Source organism: Malus domestica, chromosome 14 (genome assembly GCF_042453785.1).
Source record: "Malus domestica chromosome 14, GDT2T_hap1".
NCBI classification, from domain to species: domain Eukaryota; kingdom Viridiplantae; phylum Streptophyta; class Magnoliopsida; order Rosales; family Rosaceae; genus Malus; species Malus domestica.
Genome location: NC_091674.1, coordinates 23,545,147 through 23,562,717, shown reverse-complemented (window position 1 = coordinate 23,562,717; position 17,571 = coordinate 23,545,147). Strand labels below are relative to the sequence as shown.

At 38.1% G+C, this 17,571-nt stretch overlaps 1 protein-coding gene and 2 long non-coding RNA genes across 6 annotated transcripts; all 3 read left to right on the top strand.

Annotated features, from left to right (window-relative positions):
* The first annotated feature begins 1,609 nt into the window (after positions 1-1,609).
* LOC139191560 (uncharacterized) lies at positions 1,610-7,583 on the top strand. 2 transcript variants are annotated; one of them, XR_011575619.1, is made up of 2 exons: positions 1,610-1,836; positions 7,241-7,583. It is a non-coding gene; the product is annotated as an uncharacterized lncRNA (long non-coding RNA). The 2 variants fall into 2 exon arrangements; XR_011575618.1 differs by lacking the exon at positions 7,241-7,583 and adding an exon at positions 2,074-2,858.
* Positions 7,584-8,530: 947 nt separating this feature from the next.
* LOC139191422 (uncharacterized) lies at positions 8,531-10,358 on the top strand. Of its 3 annotated transcripts, XR_011575472.1 has the most exons (4): positions 8,531-9,011; positions 9,502-9,659; positions 9,749-9,919; positions 10,115-10,358. It is a non-coding gene; the product is annotated as an uncharacterized lncRNA (long non-coding RNA). The 3 variants fall into 3 exon arrangements; XR_011575471.1 differs by lacking the exon at positions 10,115-10,358 and having other exon boundaries at positions 9,749-10,090; XR_011575473.1 differs by lacking the exons at positions 8,531-9,011; positions 10,115-10,358 and adding an exon at positions 9,047-9,315 and having other exon boundaries at positions 9,749-10,090.
* Positions 10,359-10,871: 513 nt separating this feature from the next.
* On the top strand, positions 10,872-14,115 carry LOC139191235 (uncharacterized). Its single transcript, XM_070811811.1, has 2 exons — positions 10,872-13,179; positions 14,045-14,115. Exons 1-2 carry the CDS (start codon positions 10,872-10,874, stop codon positions 14,113-14,115), a joined length of 2,379 nt encoding a protein of 792 aa, XP_070667912.1.
* Positions 14,116-17,571: the final 3,456 nt, after the last annotated feature.

Sequence of the window (17,571 nt, the reverse complement as noted above, 5' to 3'; positions counted from 1 at the left end):
TTTTCTGCCATTATTTGAGATAAAGAGCTAGCTATGATGAATTTTTTTTTTATCAGTTTGGTGAAGTACGTACTGCCTATGTCTTGAATTTAATTATGATCCAACGTTTTCTCTTGTTGCACCAAAAATATATACCTCCTGCCTCTTATCCTATTGTAATTTTACATAACTTCTTTTTTGAGATATGGAGTTCCAATCCTATGGCATTTAAAGTGAATCAATCACTTACAAAAAACAAGGATTTGTGTACAATAGAATTCGCATTGTGTTGGAATACTATTTAAACCATGCAATATTGATCTATACCTTAATAGAGAAATTAAGGTGATCTGTCAATCTAATGGTTCGAACGCATTTGTATTTGCATAAGAGTTTTGTTAAAGATCATTAATAAATTAAATTAAGATAAATTTTGTAAAGTGTAATTTTTTTTTTTTCATATCAATAAAATTACCTTGTACCATCAAGGTTTTATAAAAATAAATAAAAGTGAATCAAGATCATATATGGCTGAACTCATGTCACGAGGTGAGAAATGCTAAGGGACACTCCATGGATTTTCTAACACCTCACAGTTTAACGTCAATTCTTATCCCAACATTATAAAATATTGTGTAGAAAATATGAGGTGACAAAAAGTACATGAAGAGTCCCACTTTTAAGAGAGTTTCCTGAAATCTGACTTCAAATTATAACTTTCTTTAAATTTTTTCATAAACAAAAGTAACAGTACTCTTTTGTAGCATTGACATGTCAGTCATCCGGAATTAAACATATGGATGTGTTAAGAATTACATTATATTTGGATGAAGAAATTTAAGATTACTAAGTAATTTTAAAATGACGGAAATTGAAATGAATGGATTTTATTTTCTAGAATTTGTGAATTTTGTTGTTTGGTTAACTTAAAAGAACAATGGAATTGAAAACAGAATTTGTTAATTTTAAACTCCCAATCATAGAAATTGGGAAATGACACATATTTACATGGAATTTAAACTTGGAAATTGGAGGCCCCAAATTCCAAGTTTTTTTTTCCACGCGGAAAATTCTAAATTTCTATGTTATGAATCCAAACAAGAAAATTGGTGCATGTCAATTTATAAATTTTGACTTTTATTCAAATTCCAAGTTTATTTTCCTCATTCAAACATAGTATTAAAGATATGGATGCGTATTACTAATTAGGGATTAATTTAGACAAGTTTCCTTAATAGGAACAAATTAGGTCCACCGACTACGCTATGGTTACCCTATTCTTAGGGCATGTCCTGAAGGTCCCCCATTGTTTAGGCCATATACGATGTAGCATTAGGTTCCCCCAGTGCTGGTCCATCAACACAAATAATAGAGACTTTCGCTACAGAGTCAGCCGTGCAAGTTACCCTATTTTTGCATTGCCCGTCGATCAACATTTTCGCATTGTCGCTAGACCGGCATTTTTGCATCAACTGTTGAATGTTGATATATTTAGGATCAAGTTGTCCTTGATTGCAAGTGTAAGTAAGACCGACATTTTCGCTGCTGCTGTGCTGTGCGCGGCATGCCTCTCTTTTTAAATCCAGACCAAAACGACGTTATTTAGAACTTATAATACTTAAAAAAAAAAAAAAAACAGTGTCGTTGTCCCGATTAAATTTATATATATAATTAAACGGGGGGACCACTTATGCCCCATCGTACTCAAGATCTCACCACGAACAAAAAGAAGGCTGCGTGTGCGTCCCCCGTTGGAAGTAGGCAGCAGCATCAGGCCACTGCCTCCGCCGCCAGCCAATTGACCACCGCGCATCGTCGCCCTCCACGGAGTCACCACCAGCCACAGTCAATTTTAGGGTAAATCCCTAGTTTTTCAAATTTTAGTTATTTAAATTCCTAATTTTATTTAATTGATAACTCAATATGAAATTTTGTTAATGATTGATATGAATTTCGTTAAAGATTGACAAAAATTGATATGAATTTTTGTTGATGATTGATATGAATTAGTTGATATTTGAACTTTCTACCCTTTTAAATTTCATTAATTTCTCAACAATTCCTAACATCATTGAGTTATATATTGTCAAAAAGACAAAAAAAAAAAAAAAAAAGGTTTCAGATTGCCTTCTGGCGATGACAAGCGAAGTGCATGAACCAGAGTCCAAGGTAACGTGTACATGTCACGTAAGTCTTAGGGTTCTTTACTTCTTTTGCCTTGCTCTTTTATTTCAACTTTGGAAGTACCATCTTAAGGGGAAACTCTGTACTGTATGCAAATTGGAAAAAGCATCATCATTTCGTCAAAAAAGAAAAGAAAAAAGAAACGCGAGATTTTTCATACTTTTTCCGATTCAAAGTTCAACATCAATTTTTATTCTAACATTATAAATAAAAAATAAAAAATACAAACGGCATCATCATCATCATGATTGGATTGGATATGTGTATTGTAAGGTATCTTTCAGCCAGGAGCTCTCTGTGCCATGCATCATGCACTGCCATTAAAGCATCATTCATTCAGACGTTTCTAATAATGCCCTATTTTTCTCTTCATTTTTGTACATATGGTAGTGGTCACCTGTCCTCATCAACGAATGAAATGCACGATTAACATTTCACCAAACGGCAAACTGCTCTTTACTATCCTAAACTATTATGTGAGTGTGAATCTACCTGCTTAACTATTTTTTAACGGGTAGTACTATCCACACATTAACTTTTACTTCTCGTACCCTATTTTCAATTTTTAGTCGTCAGATTGAATGAATTGAAGAAAATCAATGACAAAAAATTAACAAGAGAGTGTAGGAGGTAAAAATAAGTGTGTTAATAACACTATCCCTTTTTAACCAATTCACTTTCTAAACTATTTAAAATTGGCCAATCTCAACCAACATTAAGTTTTGGCTTTTTATATTAGCATCCCACAAAATGTTGAACGCAACCCACATTAAAATTTAATATTAAATGACTTATTTACCCTACTATCCAATGGCAATTTTGACCTTATTAGGTTAAAAAAAATAAAAAATTATATATATACCCCAAATCACTTTTAACGTATTATTTATCCTTTTCAACTATCAAAACCCCTCGACCCTCCATTGTTGAACAAAACCCTAACCAATGAAACTACAAACATGTTGATTGAGAAAATTATTTTTGACGAATGAAACACGAAATTGATGTTTTGGAAGCTTCACATGAGGTAAGACTTCATATTTTTTTTTATTGTTTTAGTGATTTGATGACATCGATAATTATTTAATCTTGCTTTTGATACGTTATTCAAGCTTCTCTGTTAGTATTCATCTTTTAGGGATCACATGGATTAGATGAAGAATTAAACACTTAAAATTACCACCAAATATTAAAAACATACGACATGGGTTTTAATGGTGGAATTGAAAACAACCCACATATGCTTTAAATCCCAGACGGCATGTTTTGTCAAAATTCTAGTTGGCATTTTTGTCCAAATTAAAAGCTTTATAAGATTTGAGAAATGTGAGGTATAGAAAATATGGGGGTGCATGTAGATGGTCTAAAATATCCATAATATCCCGATATTTCCATCGAAATTTCTGTGTTTTTGGACTACCGATATTTCCGATATCATCGATATTTTAGATCTTGCTAAGTCACTCATGTATCTTACCATGCAATGTATAAAGTGTAAAAAATTGTACTAATTCATTATATATAAATGATTATGGTGTGTTTAAACTTCTTTCATTAATTACTACATATTTTCTATACTCACAATATTTGCCAGCTCGATATATAATAAACTTAAATCAGTTATATCTATCATGCAATGCATTTCCTTCCAATTTTTTGTGATAAACTAATAGATAATTGACTAAATAAACATCATGCAAAGTTTCAATAAAAATTTTCAAGTTTTTCTTACAATTTCCCTGGTTTTTATTCAATTTTTATCGATATCGATAATATCCCGATATTTCCATCGAAATTTCCGTGTTTTTGGACCACCGATATTTCTGATATCATCGATATTTTATACCTTGATGTAGAAAATGTAAGGTGTGTATTAAGAATGTGGGGTATGAGGGTATTATAGAGAAGTATGTGGGGTATATTAAGATAATTTTTAATTGAAAAAATAAATATGTGATGTATTAAGTATGTGAAGTTTATTTAACAATTTGTGGGATGTTAATATAAGGCCTAATCGAATAAATGGTCCCCGTGGTCATAAGGTATTCGGATGATAGCTCCTGTGGTAAAAAAATTTTAATTTAAACCCATGTAGTCACAGTCTGTTAGGATTTAAACCCCTGTGGTTTAAGTTTGTTAGGATTTATGCCCTTCTGTCATTCCTCCATTAGGTTTAGGTTGGCCAAATCGGATAAATGGTCCCCGTGGTCATAAGGAATTTGGAAGATAGACCCTGTGGTAGAAAAAATTCGGATTTAAATAATTTTTAATTCATTTCTTCTTTTTTTTTTAATAATTTTTTTAAAAATATGTAAATTAATTATTTAAATAAAAGATATATATCTATATATCTATATATATAAAGTGAGCACCCTAAAATGGTGAAACATTCAAAATACCATAAATTGTCCTTTAAGAATTTCATAAATTACAATTGAACCAAAAGAAGCTAAAGTATTTAACCATATTTTTATTTTGAATGAATTTAATATTTAACATTATAGAAAAAAAAACAAAAACAAATCCTCCAACAGTAGTGGGTGGTTTCACATTTTTAATTCATTTCTTCTTTTTTTTTTTTAAATATATTTTTTTAAATATGTAAATTAATTATTTAAATAAAAGATATATGAAAATGTCAATTGCCACATGCGTATGCATGTGGCAAGAGGCTAGTAAAGAATTAATTAATCGGTTGGATATTCGGGAGTAAAAAACTCGTTAATTTTATAAAGGCATTTTGAATTATTTGATTTATTAGATCTTGAATTTTAATGAATTATGTGATTTATTAGTTCCACCTCGTTCTGTCGCGTCTCCTCAGAGAAACTCTGCTCCTGTAAGCTTAGCAGAGAAATAACAGAACCTCTAGTTTCGGGCATAAATCCTAACAAACTTAGACCACAGGGGTTTAAATCCGAATTTTTTTTACCACAGGGACTATCTTCCGAATACCTTATGATCACGGGGACCATTTATCCGATTTTGCCAACCTAAACCTAATGGAGGAATGACAGAAGGGCATAAATCTTAACAGACTTAGACCACAGGGGTTTAAATCCTAACAGACTTTGACCACATGGGTTTAAATCCGAATTTTTTTACCACAGGGGCTATCATCCGAATACATTATGAACACGAGACCATTTATCCGATTAGGCCTTAATATAATAAGCCTTAAGTTTTTTAGTTTTTCATCCAATTTGTTGGAGGATCAAAGATAACCGAATGGGTTGTGTGGGCCAATGCGTTGGACGACCTGAGAGAATGAGAAGGGCGAGGTGGTGGCGCCGTACAAGAGAGGTTTAGTGGTGGCGTCGATTCTAATTTTTAGGTTTTTCAAATTGAAAAGAAAAATTGTACATGGGTAAAGTAGGAATTATAGAGAATTTTTGTTGTTAGGTGGGGAAAGATAATGCGGATTTTGATTAGGTATAAGAGAGATAGTTTAAGCTTATAAGTTAATCTATCGGTAGATTAATCTAATAATTCTTATTAACAAGGACCGCAACCGTCCTCAAAATGAAGACTTAGGGGACTATCACTACTTTAACAAGGCCTAATTGGATAAATGGTCTCCGTGGTCATAAGGTATTCAGATGATAGCCCCTGTGGTAAAAAAATTCGGATTTAAACCCCTGTGGTCTAAGTCTGTTAGGATTTAAACCCCTGTGGTATAAGTCTGTTAGGATTTATGCCCTTCTGTTAAATAATGCTGATATGGCTGCCACATATATACCACGTGGCTGCCAAATGTCTGCCACGTGGCAAAAATAATAATTTTTAATTTTTTTTTTAAACCTGAATTTTTACAAAAAAAAAAAACCCAGATCTGCAAGAGGAAGAAGAAGGAAGAGGGAGAGGGAGAGGGAGGAGGGCGCGGGGAGAGGGCTCCGGCGAGGGGGGAGCTGGTCTCCGGCGGGAAGAAAAAGAAGAAGAAGAAGAAGAAGAAGGAAGAGGGAGAGGGAGGAGTCGCGCGGGGAGACCGGCAGGAAGAAGAAGAAGAAGGAAGAAGGAGAGGGAGGAGGGTCGCGCGGCGGGGGAGGGGGGGAGCTGGCCTCCGGCGGGAAGAAGAAGGAGAAAAAGTCCAGCGGGGGGGGGGGGGGACGAGCGGAGGGCGGGAAGAGTTTCTGGGTTTTTTTTTTTTTTTTTGTAAAAATTCAGGTTTAAAAAAATAATAAAAAATTATTATTTTTGCCACGTGGCAGACATTTGGTAGTCACGTGGCAGCCACGTCAGCATTATTTAACAGAAGGGCATAAATCCTAACAGACTTAGACCACATGGGTTTAAATTCGAATTTTTTTACCACAGGGGCTATCATCCGAATACCTTATCACCACGGGGACCATTTATCCGATTAGGCCCTTTAACAATATAAAATCATGTGTTAGACCACTTAATACTCAAGTTTAAGATTATTCTTTTTCTCATGAATGATGAATTTAATAATACTTTATTTCCAGTCGAAGATATTCTATAATACTTTACTATTTTCATAACTTCATTTTCTTTAATTTGCTGTAGTATTATATGTAAGAAGATCTAACTTCACTTGAGTTGGTAATTTGCCTGGATTCTCTGACAAAATTTGAACTCTCAACCTCATCATTTATTCGAACCCTAGACTTCCATCCCATCAATTCCTCTATGCAAGAAAAATATATCCTCAAAATTTGGTCGGTCTGAAACTGATTAGATCTTGGCCGTCCACCTCTTTAAATGGCTAGTTTGGCCGGTCCTTGCTTAAGTAAACGACCGTGATCTTCTATTAAATGCAACATGTTGACTAGCTAGACCTAACCAGAAGCCAATAATAAAGAGACAGCTGGAAACCATAATATTTTGAGCACATTTTCCTTGCTTTGCTTCTTTTTTCCCTTCTTTTTTTTTCTCCTCCTAAAAAAGGAAATTTTAACGAAAAGCATCCGGTACTGTTTATTTTAACAAAAATCATATTTTTACACTAAAAAGTCAATCCTGGTACTATTTATTTTACCCTTTATTTTGTCTTTATCATTAAAACTCAAAGTTTTCAAGCTCTTTTCATTAGTTTTCTTCCTAAAAAAACCTGCAGGTGTCCCTTCGTCCAGACCTTTGGATAATTTTTTGCAACTCTGCCTGGTTGGTGCTGCGTTATTTGTGGAAGGTGCATGTATATTGATGGGTGTAAATAGCATATTGATTGACTGTGACTCAGTCTACTACGCGTGAAGTGCTGTGGTCCTTCTGGTATATTGTCACCGTTCTCATACTCTTGTACTGCAAATAAAGACAAAGTCGGTGCATGTATGCTTGGCACCAATAAACTTTAAGAAGTCCAAACTCATGAGCTAATAAGATCGGCAGAAATCTACTATGTTGCGGTGTATGATATTTATTGGATGAATAAAAAATTGAATATACTGTTAAAATTTCAACGATTAAGAATCCAACGATTAAAGATATGGTAAACACTGGTGTATAAGAAAAAAATCTCTAAAATCAAACTTGGAATAATTGAAGATGGAGAACATGAAAAATACGAATTGGGAAATTAAACATCATTATCTACTTGTGGAAATGCTCTGGTAGGTCTTGGAAGTTCTACAGCTGCATGGCTATCATTAAGGAGAGAACAACTTTGGGTGGTGCTATCCACATGCCCTTACATTCAGTATGATATATGTCACTGTTAAAATCTGCAAAATTAAATTCTCCTTACATTCATTATGATACTTGGTGATGCTATCCACATGCCTATTTTTACCTCTAACACATTCTTTTCAATTTCTGGCTGTTGGATCTTAATGAATTAAAGAAGATCAATGGACAAAAATTAACGAGGAATGTGAGACGTAAAAAGATATTTGTGAATGGCACCACTCTATGATATTTTGTTTACATATGCTCTTCAAGGCAGTGGCGAAGCCACGTGAGGGCGAGGAGTGGCGGCCGCCACTTCTCTCGCCGGGAAACACCACTGGACCCAGCTCTTCGCCACTCCCCTCGCGCGCGCCTCGCCGGAAATCCCTGGTGCAGCTCCTCTGTTTTTCTGGGTAATCTGCAATCTGCAGATTGCAATTTAATTATTTTTTTTTAAACCAGGCCAAAACGACGTCGTTTTGGGCCTGGTAAAAAAAATTTAAAAATTGTTATACAAAACGGCGCCGTTTTGTATGTTTGAATTAAAAAAAAAAGTACAAATGGGGACTGCTTCCGCGTGTCACCCAAAAACCCTAGTCAGTCTGTGTTCCCCCACCCAACTCATTCCCTTTACTTTTGTTTCCTTCCGTGCCGTTCTTCACCAATCAACACAGGAGCTTTAATTTCTGCTCCCCAACATCCCAGTAGCCAAGCCAACGTGCCTTTACCAAACCAATCAACACACACAGGAGTAGGGGTGGGCACTTGGAACCGAAAACCGAAACCGAAACACGAATCGAATCAAACCGCACCAAACGGTTTGGTTTTGCGGTTTTGAAACGGTTTCGGTTTCAAAACCGAACCGCGGCACACAAAACGGTTTGGTTTCGGTTTTGGGTTTTCAAAACCGCACCGAAACCGAAACCGCACTTTTTTATTTTTATTTAGTTCATTCAACTAGGTTTAGGTTATACTTATACATTTGGTTTGCGGTTCTGGGTTTGCGCCTCCTTGCATCTCCGCATCTGGCCTTTGCGAGCGACCTGGTCACCTGACTGCGTGCGAGCGACTGCCTGCGAGGCTGCGAGCGACTGCCTTCTGCGACTGCTTCTGCTTCTGCGGCTTGCTTCTGCTTCTGCGGCTTGCTTCTGCTTCTGCGACTGCTTCTGCGGCTTGCTTTCATCTCTGCCTTGCCTCCAATCTTGGAGTCGACACACGCAGAGGTAAACATTTCTCATCCTCTGTTTTCAATTTCATATATGTTGTTAGATTAAAGGGGAAAATATGAGAACAAACTCATGCACTGAATCATGATTGATAATTTAAAATGTGCATTTCTTTCGAATGTTAGGCAGGTTTGGGTTTGGCAAAGTAAGTAATTTTTTTTCGAAAGTTGAGATATTAGTATCAAAATTGTCTGGTCTACTTGGGTTAGGCAGGTTTCAGTGCTGTACACTAGTTTTTCTATGTTCGTAATTTCGATTGTAGTAGAGGAGGAAGAGGAGGAGGAGGTTTTTTCTGGGTCCGGTGAGTTTATGTTTCTGTTTCTGTTTGGTTGCCGAGAAAATGGAAGAAAATTGAATAAAAGAATCCGATATTTTTCACGTTTATTTGGTTGGGATGTTTGGAAATGGAGAAAACGAGGTGAAAATCGAAGATTGAGGAATTTCTATTTTGGGAATGAATAAAATTTGGAAATTAATTTTGGTGCAGGGATTTGAAGAGGGAGAATATAAAGGTTTTTGATTGAAGGCGACGATGGCTAGTCAAGGCGGTTCTTCGAAGAGAACAGAATTGACGAACACATCGTTGCAGGACAAGAAGAAACCCTCTGATGCTAGTAACGGAGGCCCTTCAGAAAATGGTGCAAGGTTAGTATTAAATGAGAGGAAATTTTACTTCTTGGCATACGATCTTATTGTGGTTTGCTCTTTCTACATGATGATTTCTGCATTTATAGGGAAATTCAGACATTTGCCTGTTGTGGAGAATGGAGAGGTCATTGCTTTACTTGATATAGCAAAGTGTTTATATGATGCCATTGCTCGAATGGAAAGAGCAGCTGAAAAGGGAAAGGCTATTGTTGCTGCTGTGGAAGGGGTTGAAAAACATTGGGGCACATCTGGTTCTGGTTAGTAGAGAGTTTAGTGTTTTCTTTAGAACTTTATGTCAGAGTCTTAAGATATTTTTGCAGTTTTGGAGGAATATCTGTGTTTTTTTTTGGTAGACTTGCGTGATGACGAGTAGTCAGTTTTCTGAAGAAAAAAAACAATATTAACTTAATGCTATTTTTTCTTTTGCAGTTTTTTTGTGCAGTTTTGTGCAGTTTTTTGGTGCAGTTTTGGTGCAGTTGTGGTGTAATTTTTGCTGCTGTTTTTTGTGCAGTTTTGTGCACAAAAACCGTTTGAAACCAAAACCGAAACCGTTTAAAACCGCACCGAACCGAACCAAACGGTTTGGTTTCATTTCGGTTTTGGCTTCAAAACCGCACCGCGCCGCACCGCAAAAAGTTTCGATTTCGGTTGTGGTTTCACTCGAAACCGCACCAAACCGCACCGCGCCCACCCCTACACAGGAGCTTTAATTTCCGTCCTTCCGTTCCGTGCCGTTCTTCACCAATCTAAAGGTAAATTTTTTAATTCTTAAATGTATAATCCCTAACCTAATTAATTATTCAATACAAATTTCATTTAATTGGTATAAAATTATATGGTAATGCATTAATATGGTTATTGGTTATTGATTATTGATGTGAATCATATGCTTTTATGATTATTGATATGAAATTATGAAATTATTTTTTAGGGTGAAATTATTGATACGAATTGGGAATTAGAAATTTAACCCAATTGATACGAATTATTGATACAAATTTTTGATATGCTTCTATGATTCTATGATACAAATTATTGATACAAATTTAACCCAATTGATACGAATATGGTTATTGGTTATTAGTACTTTTGATTAATTGAATTGTTGGTTGGTTGGATTAGTTATTATACATACTATAGTAATAGTATAGTCTACTTTAGGATTAAGAGTCTAAGAATTTTTATTTTTTTCCATTTTACAGTTACGTAATGGAACGATACTATAAGAAACAATGCTTAAATCCTCCTTCAAACATTTCGGGTGGTCCTTCTCCTTCAAATATTCCGAGTAGTCCTCCTCCTCCTCCTTCAAATATTCCAAGAAGTCCTCCTTCAAATATTCCAAGTAGGTCACAACAAAGTGAAGCCACTGAGTTGGATTTGGATGAAATATTGGCTAATCTTCCTGCAGACCCTGCACATAGACGTCGAATGATTGATTATCCACCTAATTATCGTGAAGCAATTCGTAGACACTATCTCCAAATTGATCCTTGTCAACCTAGAGACCACATCATGCCAAGAAAGGTTAGTGACAATCGATGTTTTATCATTCGTTGGTTTGATAAGTTTAAGTGGTTGGAGTATAGTATATCAAAAAATGCTGCATTTTGCCGTTATTGTTATCTTTTCAAATGTGATTTTGATCAAATGGGTAGCACTGGAAGTGATGTCTTCACTGAGATAGGGTTTACAAATTGGAAGAAAGGACCCGAAAATCTTCGAGTCCATGAGGGAGGTGTTGGAAGTCTTCATAATAAAGCTGTACAACAAGCTAGAGATTTGATGACACAAAAACAACACATTGAAACATTTGTGATTAAGCAAACTGATGAAGCTCGCATTAATTATCGTACTTTATTGAGTGCCTCACTTGAGTGCACAAGATGGTTGTTGGGACAAGGTTTGCCTTTTCGTGGCCACGATGAATCGTTGAAATCAAGCAATAGGGGCAATTATTTGGAGCTTATGCAATTTCTTTCCAAGCATAATGAACAAGTTAGGAAGGTTGTGTTTGAGAATGCTCCCAAGAATCTTAAGTATACTTCTTCCGATATTCAAAAAGATCTTGTCCGTGCTTGTGCCATTGAAACTGTAGATGCAATCACTAAAGATATGGAAGGTGCATTTTTTTCTCTTTTGGTTGATGGAGCACGTGATTCTTCAACTAAAGAGCAAATGGCGGTGGTATTGCGTTATGTGAACAAAAAAGGAGAAGCAATTGAAAAGTTTTTGGGTGTTCAACATGTCTCCTCTACAACTAGTAGCTCCCTTGAAGAGGCCATTGAGAGATTGTTTGCTACAACAAATTTGAGTATGTCCAAGTTACGAGGACAAGGCTATGATGGAGCTAGCAATATGAAAGGTGAGTTAAACGGTCTTAAAACAAAGATTTTGAACAAATACCCTCAAGCATTTTATATTCATTGCTTTGCACACCAACTCCAACTAGCTCTTGTATTCGTGGCAAAGGAAAATGAGGATGTTGCCAATTTCTTCATCAATGCTAGTAGTTTGGTGAATCTTATTGGATCATCGTGTAAGCGTCGTGATGCATTTAGAGAGAAACAACAAGCACAAATTCAGAAAGCTCTTAATCTTGGTAATCTTGAAACGGGTAAAGGGTTAAATCAAGAAATGAGTCTTATGCGTCCATGTGATACACGGTGGAACTCGCATTATGGTACTATAGTTAGTATTATTGTTATGTTTGAAGTCGTGGTGGAGGTGGTTGAATGGATTAAAAGTGATCGCAACCAAGATAATCTCGGTGAAGCAACTAGGTTATTCAAAGACATACAAACATTTGATTTTGCATTTCACCTTTTCTTGATGAGACTTATATTGGGAATTACAAATGAGTTATCACAAGCATTGCAAAAGAAAGATCAAGATATTGTGAATGCGATGGCATTAGTGGAAGTATGCAAGCAAAGACTACAATCCTTGAGAGATGATGACTTTGGAGACTTGCTTCAAGATGTAGAAAAGTTTTGTGAGGAGCATGATATTATCGTTCCTAACATGGAGGATTTGCATTTCGTACCTGGAAAATCAAGGCGTAAAGCTCCAAAAATCACAAACTTCCATTACTATCATGTGGACCTCTATTTTCAAGTCCTTGATATGCAACTAAAGGAGTTGAATGATCGCTTCAATGAGGTAAACACCGAGTTACTTCTTTGTATGGCATGTTTGAGTCCGGTGAATAATTTTGCATCTTTTGACAAAGCAAAAATTGTTCGTTTAGCCCAACTTTATCCTCAAGATTTTGATTGTATGGACCTTATGAATCTTCCAATTCAACTTGACAATTACATTCATGATATGAAGATGCATAGTGAGTTTTCATCATTGAGAGGAATTACAGATCTTGCAAAAGAGTTAGTGAAGACTGGAAGGTGTGAAAGCTATATGTTAGTGTATAAACTTCTTACATTGGCTTTGGTGTTACCGATTGCAACCGTTTCGGTGGAGAGAGCTTTTTCTGCCATGAAGATTGTGAAAACACCATTGCGTAACAAAATGGGAGATCAATGGTTGAGTGATAGCATGCTTGTTTACATTGAGAAAGATGTATTTGCTTTTATTGATAATGAGCCTATTATGCGACGTTTTCATGACATGAAACATCGCCGGCAACAATTGTAATTTGTTTGTATTAATTAATTATGGAAGACATTACTATATAAAAATATTTAGTTGTTGCCATTTTTCTTTAACCTTGCATTCTTTTAAGTTCGCCCCTCCCCCCGAGAAATCCTGGCTTCGCCACTGCTTCAAGGTAGTAGTCCATCATGCATGCAACGTTTTAGATATCCAAATGCAAGCTCTTTGGAGCAAAAAATAATCGACAAATATATGGAGATGACATGTGGATTCTTGGGTAACTAAAAATACAAAATTACTCTCGAGGCATATAGGAACTCATACGCGCAAGCAGCGGACAATCATGACTCAATCAAGGTTAAAAGTGATCAAAATAGGCATTTATTTAAAACCTATTTCATCAATCCTTATCAAATCTTCCCCACAAGGTAACTCCCAAATTATTTCTTTCAAATTATATTAAGTGGCTAATTACTTGATTTATTACTCAATTAATTTATTAATTAGCTAATTAATTGTAAATGACACCCAAAAAACCACTAAAGTGGCCGGTTCCTATCTCTCCCAAAGGGGCCAGCCACACCCCTATAAATACCACCCCATTTGTCTAAAAACCTAGGTTGAATCCTCTTGCAAAATTCTCTAAATTCTCTAAACATTTTTCCCTCAAAATTCTAAATTTGGCATCGGAGGTTCTTAGGTCAAAGCCCCCCCCATTCATCATGGGCGCGTGAGGCTCTTGACCTTAACCTAAGGTGTTAATTGTTTTGTAGGTGTAGTTTTGTCCAAGAAGAAGAAGGCAGAAATCTGCATCAACAAATTGGTGCTTTCATTGAGAGTTTGATTCACACACTTGAAGAAGACTCTTGCATTCAAAGTTTCTCATTTCTTGTTCATTTGTAGATTTTCGTACGTTCTTATTCTTAGAATTTTTCTTTATGAAATTCTTTGAATAAACATAAAAGAAAATGCAATGATTAGAAATCGGAAACCACGACGAACGGAACTTCCTACATTCAAAGATTCGGATCGAATGGTGGAGGACGAGACGTAGCCCCACCACAACGATCCACAAGGCTTAATAAGATGGCAAGATGAGCAACTTTGCCATCAAGGAACACCAACACCATGGCAGCCACGGGGATTACCGTTGCAGTAGGGAGTGGACCAGCTCCATGGTAGTAAGCCCACGGTGAGCACAGGGCAGCGAGGCAGCCACGAGCCCAAGCCCACGCCACTTTGTAGCAACAAGCCCAAGCTGCTGCCCCAGCAGCGCAAGCCCAAGCCTCGTATACTTGGTGCACAGCCCAATCAACAGCCCACACTGCAAGGCAGCTGAGCCAGGCCCAGCACGAGCTGGCCTAAGCCACCACCTTAGCAGCGCAAGCCCAACCAGCTGTAGCAGTATAAGTAGCCTAGTTTTCGCGGACCCAAGCCCAGCGCCCACGCGCACCGCACGCAGGGCAATCCACTCCAACTGCTCGACCCACTATTGCGGTATAATCCAAGGCCCAACTACTCTTGTGGCCCACCAAGCAATCCCAACTGGTCCAAGACCGGTTCAATCGTTCCGACTTCAGATTTCTGGATCGACGATTGAATCGAGGGTATTTTCACCTCATTTCTCCGTATATTTGATCTCCCAACTCAAATCTCGCACCCGGAGTCCATTACATTTCCACTACTCAAGGAGATGTATATTGTCCACGCTCTTCCACCCAAAATGGTGAACAACACTTGTCTCTACAAGTCATAAAGTTGACAAATGCCCCCGCGCAGCATACTACCTTAGTGAATCAGCTCTTGCAACGTGCCCTAGACAAGGTGTCCCGAAGTAGGACAAGGGCAGACGGTGAACCTCTCCAGCAGCGTCCTGGTAAGCATCTACTCGACCAGTCACGAACCGAACGTTCGGGCAGTGTACATTCCCGACTGGGCCCTCAAGATAGCGTTTACTCTCATCTTAGTGCGTAGAGGAGCGATCACTCTAGGTTAGGCCCACGGACGAACTTACATTCATGGTTGGGGCCACACTCCGACAATCAACAATGAGCAACCTTCCAGGTAAAGTGTTCATTCGTGGCTAGGCCAGCAAGGAGCATTATCCACCTCACATTGGAGTAGGCAACACGATGGACGGAGAGAAAGTCACTTAATCCAGCTTAAGTTCAACCGGCAACCTGTGAGTAATTCGCTGGTTTGTGAGGAACATACCATATAAGCCGCAACCGTAGCATAAGGAAGAACAACCTAAACTAGCAGGTCACAACCAAGGGCAGATGAGAGCTCCGCTACCCCGACAAAGGCAAATTCAGGAAGAAGTAAAGAGGCTCATGACTGAGCGATTGCGCGATTTCCAACGCAACGAGGACACTGATGAGGCACTACAACGGGACATGACCAACATAAGCGGGTTACATTTTATTTACAAGATCGAGCAGAAGACTACCAGAATGACACACCAGCCCAACTACCAAGAACCAGGGGCATGCCTTGTTCTCAACATTCCAGACGCTTTAATACTAAAGCACCACATCACCAGTAACTGAGCATCATGGACCCAGTGGTCCAATTTCTCTTGCTGCACACAACCTGGCCCAAGCCAGCCTTAGCTCTGCGTTCACAGCTGTGCCTACCTACTCCACGGCTCTCGGCAGCCCTTGATCTATCACTATGGCTTCTAACTGTGCCGATCTTAGTTGATCTTGCCCTGTGGCTCTCGTCAACCAAGCCTATGGCACTCCAAACTTCAAAGCATCCAATGGCAGAGCATATGACAAGGCTTTATTAGCAGCCCTTGCTAGCAAAAGATTTAGCGGTGAAAAAGCTTGCAATCCATTCAGATTCTTGGTTGATCACCAACCAAGCCTCAAAAGGGCACATAACGAAACATCTAACAATGGCGCAATACTTGAAGAAAGTTCAGGAGCAGCTCGATGCGCTTCCTACTTACACCCTTATGCGGGTTCCACAAGCAGTTCGAAGTGTCAAGCAGATCGCCAAACAAGACATCGCATGCTGAGGATTATTCAGTTGTCCAGCAGTCCAGCTTTTCTCAGCTGCACTCACGACAACGACTTCCATGCTCTTCTATGCGAGAAGGTAAACTAATTACTTTCCAGTACGAAAAGGGACACTAATTCTCCAACACCCATCCGGGTCTACTCTCCAATCCAAGAGAACAAACTAATTGTTCTCCAATGTTAGAGGGTAAACTAATTCCTCATACCCATTCGGGTCTGCTCCCCAGTGCGAGAGGATAAACTAATTGCTTTCCAGTGCGAGATGGTAATCCAATTCCCCAACACCCATATAGGTAAGCTCTCAAGTATGAGAGGGTAAACTAATTCTCCGACACCCATATGGGTAAGCTCTCTAGTGCGAGAAGGCCACATAGCTCAAAAGATCAAATGCTTGAAGATAAACTAGGCAGTAAATGAACAGGGGGCAGCAGCCACTTTGCACTCAATAGTTCACTCATCCAACATTTCATCTTCAGCAGCTACATCCTTGGCTGCTCCATCTACGGCAGTTGAGAAATCAAACTCAAGCAGTTTTCTCATTTTTGGTGCCTAGACAACGCAACCCAAACTATGGCCTATGCCACGCCACTTCCTCAGCCCTCACAGAGCCAGTTTTTTACTTCAGTTAAGCCGAGTAGCACAAGCAATGACCCTTGCCACACCACCTCCTTGGCCTATGCCAAGCCGACTCCTGGCCCCTGCCAACCGATGTGTCGTACCACCCCGACGGCTGCCCCGTGGTAGCACCACCCAAGAAGAAGATAAGGAGAATTGCTAGGGGAGGTGGAAAAGACAAAGAAATCAATGGAAGACAGTTCTTTGCAACGGGAAAGCAAAGAAAAGTGCTAGGGGAGGTGGAACAAATATCCCCTAGTTTTCTCTCTTTCTTGTATGGACAAATAATTGCCTTCCGAAGTTGATTTAATCCCCTACTTAAGGTAGGCTTAAATAGGTTTTAGATGCGATTTATTTCCCTTTCCTGGAAGAATATAATTCCAAGTCCAAGTGAGAATCTACATCAAAGTTGGAGATCTTTACACCTATTGCCCTTTCCTGCGAGCAGCCCAACTGGTGTAGGGGCATTTGTGGAGCAAAAAATAATCGAGAAAAATATGGAGGCTACACGTGGATTCTTGGGTAAAAGAAAAAGACATAATTACCCTCGAGGCATATCGGAACTCATATGCACAAACAGCGGACAATCATGACTCAATCAAGGTCAAAAGTGATCAAAATAGGTATTTATTCAAAACCTATTTCATCCATCATCATCAAAT

Coding starts and splice junctions, on each gene's coding strand:
- LOC139191235 (XM_070811811.1), top strand. CDS start 10,872: ATGGAACGATACTATAAGAAACAATGCTTAAATCCTCCTTCAAACATT. Junction 13,180..14,044: donor GATTGTGAAAACACCATTGC/GTAACAAAATGG, acceptor ATTGTTTTGTAG/GTGTAGTTTTGTCCAAGAAG.